Source organism: Sinocyclocheilus grahami, unplaced genomic scaffold (genome assembly GCF_001515645.1).
Source record: "Sinocyclocheilus grahami isolate Dianchi unplaced genomic scaffold, SAMN03320097.WGS_v1.1 scaffold840.1, whole genome shotgun sequence".
Classification (NCBI taxonomy): domain Eukaryota; kingdom Metazoa; phylum Chordata; class Actinopteri; order Cypriniformes; family Cyprinidae; genus Sinocyclocheilus; species Sinocyclocheilus grahami.
Window position 1 is genome coordinate 1,565 of NW_015506019.1, and position 5,691 is coordinate 7,255.

General features: G+C 40.6%; 1 protein-coding gene across 1 annotated transcript in view; it reads right to left on the reverse strand.

The window, feature by feature from the left end:
- Positions 1-3,639: 3,639 nt before the first annotated feature.
- The window catches only part of LOC107562795 (matrix metalloproteinase-15-like), a 31,249-nt gene continuing 29,197 nt past the window's right edge, over positions 3,640-5,691 (reverse strand). Inside the window, exon 10 of the mRNA XM_016247517.1 lies at positions 3,640-5,115. Coding sequence (XP_016103003.1) covers positions 4,652-5,115 — 464 coding nt within the window. The 3' untranslated portion in view covers positions 3,640-4,651. The remainder of the gene's footprint in view (positions 5,116-5,691) is intronic.

The window sequence follows — 5,691 nt, forward strand, 5'->3', positions numbered from 1 at the left end:
ACTGAAAATACAATTAAACTAAATTTAATTTTACCATCATTAATGAAGATGAGGAGATGTTTAAGAAAACACTGCAGCACAACTTTGTGCACATTAACAGCATTGCTTTAAATGTTATTGATTTGCTACAATATTTTGTCTAAAAATGCTTTGTCTAGATTTAAACAGCATGTTTTTTGTAAGGCTCATTAAGATTCTCTTCAAGACAGTGTGCATGCCTAGATGCATTGTTGCACAACAGGCCAATTTGATACTGAATCTGCCATTGACAGAACAATGCAGACAAAAGCAAATACTCTGTCTCATTCTACTCAGCTGATTCCACAAAGGTGAAGACAACATATTGTCTCAACGTTTTTTGGCTACTTATTTAGTAAATCAACAATAATTGCAGTCGAATAACTGCAACTGGTTAATAAATGGTGTGGATGGATGTTCTTAGAGGCACCTCTGATCAGAGCTCAAGTTTATATTAGGAGAATATACAAACACACAGAAGTCACCCTCTGCATATGTAACGTCACTGTACGGTCCACTTGGGTGGTCAGACATAAAGTAGAAGTGGTCCTGAGCTGCGTTTATGAGAACGGTGTGACCAAAACTGTCAACGTCCATGATTCACGCCGAAAGCCTTCTGAACAGAGGCTATTAGTATGCAATGCTAGTGTGAAGGCTGGTGGGAGGAAGCTTTCTGGCCCTGGCTGAGGGCCCAGTCTATCTTCATGTTGGCCAGAAGCAATGTGCAGGACAATAACGCCACAAGAGAGAGGGGCCATTGTTAAAAGAGCCAGTCCTAAACTTGGCCAAGAGTTGATTCGAGATGGCGGAGAAAATGTTAGACATATAAATCTACAGAATCACATACTAATGGCGCTTTTCCACTGCATGGAACGGAACGGTACGGCTCGGTACCATTGATCATTCATCAGTCTGGTTTATGGACTGGGCCAGTTCCCAGGGACCTTAGACTGCCAAGGGCCACCAAAGCCTAAGACCATGCCAAAGACTGCCTAAAGGACTGCCTAGGATACTTAACATAGCTCAAGCAGACCACTAGGACATCAGGGGCCCTGGATGCACACAATGGGACATGACCACTAGGGGCCTGGGCCCTCCCATCGCATACAGTGGGGATATAACCACTTGGGTAATGGCCTGCCCAGCGTATACTGTGGGACATTACCAATAGGGCCCCAGTCTACAGTGGGATATTACCACCATTTCATTGGACCATCCAGCACATACAGTGGGACATGAGCACTAGGGCCCCAGCCCCCTCGGTGCAGACTCTACGGCCATGACCTACCCAGCCCATACATTGCAAAATGACTGCTAGGGCACCAGGCCCCATAGTGCATACAGTGGGGCGCAGACACTAGGGCCACGGCCTGCCCAGCACATACACCTGGACATGACCACTACAGTTCTAGGCCTCTCCAGGCACATGCAACGAGACATTATCACTAGGGCCCTGGGCCACTCAGTACATTAGTGGGACATGACCACTAGGGAACCCAGGTGCTTACAGTGGGACCACTGGAGCCCCTAGCCCCTTAATGAATACAGAACAAGCTGACTACTAGGGCCCCAGTCCCCTCACTGCATACTGAATACACTGACCACTACTAGGGCTACTGTTGTTTGTCACCTAAAATTATCCTAGCAAAACATGTTCCCTAATTTTGTTGCCTAATGCAGGATAAGAGGTCCACCATTAGAGGTGGAACTAGGAGGGATGGGGCTCCAAAGATGCTTGCCCAGGGGCCTCAAGGAACCATGATCTGGCCCTGAATGCCATGCTGAATGATGCCATACTATTGATGTACTGTAGATGATTTTAACTATAAGGTACTTCAAAGAATACCATTGAATTTGGTTTTGTCCAAAAAAATGGTATTACCATGGTACTACAGTATGTCCAAGATACTATGCAAATACCATGTCAAAGTTGCTGATTATGGAAAAAGGCCATAAAGGTGTGTGAAAATCAGACAAAGAATGGGCTATAGTGGGAACAAGATAAGGCCTGGGTGAGCCCCTGAGAGCGAGTGTTACAGATATTCTTCAAGCTTGTTTATGTATTCCTCATTGATCTGGGCAACTGGAGGAGAAGGTAGAGGGCATTGGGGGAGGGACGGAAGAGCTTTTAAGTCTGATTAACTCTCCTCCAAATCTCCTCGGATGACAGGTACACTGTGAGGAGGGGCAGATCGTCTGGCAACAATATTTGGTGGGATTCATCAGTGATAGCATTCCGATCATGACTGTCCTGTGTCTCCTCTACTCTTCCAATAATATTTATCAAAGTGCTTTCTGTTCTACCTTGTCTGACAGGACAGTATTTATAATACCACTCACTTTCGTTCTCTCCTCTATGTCTGGAGAAACTGAGAAAGCCACTGTGAAAGGAGAAACTCTCTCGCTGATTGTGAAGAGTAAATGACTGAGATTGTGTCAGAGGCACTTTAAAAAAGTGGTGGTGGTTTGTTTCTTAATGCTTTCCGTGTCCGAGTATACTAGCTGAGTTTATGTAGGTTAGACACTAGACTAAGCAAACACCACAGAAAGCAAACACAGACCTACCTGACAGCAGTTATATCTTACAATATTAGGAATCTTGCCTAATTTGTCTACTTTACCTAGCTGATAACATTAGCATGAATAAGTCGTGAATGAAACACGGATCCTGTTTCCGCTGCTTGTCAAGAAATGCACTCCAAAAATAACTGGCAGTGGACCCTGGCAATGTGAGCCATGGGACTGTGTGCCAGCAAGCTCTTATATAGGGATGGTATTGCTACACACACTCTCTACCAAGCATCTTAAGCTTGGGCCAAAAATATACTCTACGCAAGTATGAGTATGAGTAACGCAGATGTGAATGCTAGGCCAATGCACTGCAAGTGGATTGTCTCATCAGACATACTTAATGTGCATTCATATTCAAACCTCAGTACTCAAGGTAAGGTGGATTTACCTAAAAATGGCAAGTATCAGTGAAAGTTTTATTCATGTATCTCGCTAGAAACATGTCGACAGTTTAACTAAGCTAAACTTGCTCAGCAAGATTCTCTATTGCTGCCTAACAGTAACAGACTTGAAAAAAAAATCTATCCCCAGAAGAAATTAATTCCTGGAAATGAATTCACTTTTACGTTTATGCTAATATATGCTATAGCACTCCTTGTGGCAATGCTGAGAATACAACATAAAATTGAGGTAACTAAATAAACAAGTCAACATACTTGCGTATGAGTATGTTTCAGCCCAAGAGGGAGCTTGCTGTGGGTTTAGCCCACTCCTGCTCGTTTAGTACACCCCCACCTATAAATTATCCCCATCACTGTAATACAATCCAGTTCATACTCTTACTAACACACCATTAGCCCTTTCACAAAGACTTCAGATATAAGGTTTCTGCATCTAAACCCTTTTCGTTTGAACTCACATTTGTCCTTGATTCTTTCACTCTTTTCTCAGCCCACTTCGGTCAATGCAAGTAGCATTTCTTAGGTAGGGAGAGCTTTGGGTTGGGGTAGAAAGAGGTTAGCAATGGCTTTCACTCCCTGCTGTTTTTAAAATTAGACTATTACCTAACATTCTCTACAACAGTGGGCCCCTACTAAGGCTTTTATTTATAATTGGGCCTGAGAAGCTTTCTCAAGTGTATTTTACGGAGTTTTAAATTGGTATACACTAGTGGTATTCATTTTATAGCTCTTTTGTTCAATCAAATGAAAATATGAAAATGCTATTATATAAATATGCACTCAGCAAATGGCTTCAGCACCAGAAATTTTTTTCAAACCCCTTAAATAAAAGCAACCTAAGTGTTACGTTCCTCAGACAATAAAATGTATAACTGCCACAGTATCACGGGACTTTTGGGAGATAAAAACACAGCTTGCAAGAAAGAAATCAGTAGGGCTCTACAAATATGGACGGAACCACATAAAACATGTTTGGCTGGCATGACCAAGGCACAATTGTTAAAACGGGGCAATAAAATCGGACTTTTTGTTATGATCGCACTAGGTAAGCAAATTTGAGAAAAAAAAGTCCCTATTTTATGACATCAAAACAAATAGCAGGTAAAATTCAGTCAAATGACTTTCCATGTGGTCTCAGACGTTTGGACCCCACTGTATATCAACATATTATCAACAAGTTATGATGCAAGTGGCCACAGTCCTTACAGTCTTTATGATGATATATTATGACTTGCCCGGTCAGTTGGAAAACCACAGCCGAGAGTCCTGAGAAAAGGTGAACAGATGCAGAAATATTCCTAAGAGATATTCCTTTCTCCGCTTTCCTTTTCTTCTCTTTTTGCTCTGCAAGACTTCCCGTTCATCATTTATGCTGTGATTGCAGACATCCTAAAAACAGAAATGATGAAAAACCCACAAACAACTGATTCGATAGAAAATAAAATTATGAAAAGAAAAACCGAACAACAAAATCAATGTGCAAACTTTCTGATATAAATAGACTAGTCAACATGTTAGGAGAGCACCATGGGAAAGGAAAAATAGGGTGAACATGAATGTGTGTCAGTATCTGTATGTGTGTTTGTAAGCATGTTTATGGTGGTGTTTTTGGACGTGTGAAATGAAAGGGAAGAACAGGGATCGAGGGTCATTCTGAGAGGTTAAACCCAGTCCTGCAGTGAACGTCTGCAGTGAACTAAATACGTGGGTGCTCCTTTCCTCTGTAATGTGTTAATGATAGCGTAGATCAATCCCAAGATGCACAGCACCAGGACCAGGGGTACCGTCACCATGATGATGTTCATGGTACGCTCGGTCTCGTCTATCTTCAGAACCACATCCACCTCATTTGTTTTCTCTTCCGTCTCCTCTTTAGAGTCAACATCATTAGTTTTGTCTCTCTCTTTGTCCTTTTCCTTGTCATTGTCTTGGCCAGCATCCGGATTGAAGGGTGGACTGTCAGGCCCCTTGTGTCCCGGATCCACATCGGTCTCTCTGTCAGGATTGAGGTCCACGTTACAGCCCATGAAGTCTCTTAGAATGGACTTTGGGTAGCCTGGCTCGCTCTTCATTCTGTGGTTGTCAAACTTCCAGTACTTTGTACCTTTGTAAAAGTATGTATAAGCTATGTGAGAGACAAACAAGATTGGAGATTTTTTTTTAAAAAGCGTTAAAGTGCATCACTGACATAACATAAAAAACTAAAGCTTATCTACCAGATAATAAGATCATCTGGCCAAAATATATTTTAAATATAGGCTAAATATATGTTGTAAACAGTGAAGCTGAAGAAAATATATTTGGTTTTAACCTTCACATACCAAAATATATTTCAAAATGTGTTTCATTTCCAGTCATTCAGTAGCCCACATGTAGGCCTAATGCAAATGAGGATAGAAAAACCTACTACAGATTAAACTAGATTTATAATGATTTTATGTTACATTTTTTATATATTGAAATGTTGCACTTTTTTGGAACATTGTAAAGTATGTTCCTTGCTGATTTTTATTTAAATGTGTTATATGTTCACACACTATATAGACAATTAAGTTGTTCTTCAAATGTGACAAGAATGTATTTTCTTGGATTTAAATATATGGAGGAAAATATATATTTGTAAATGGTTTAATATATATATTAATATATATTATTATTTATAATTAATATAATTATTAATATATATTATTAATAATAATAA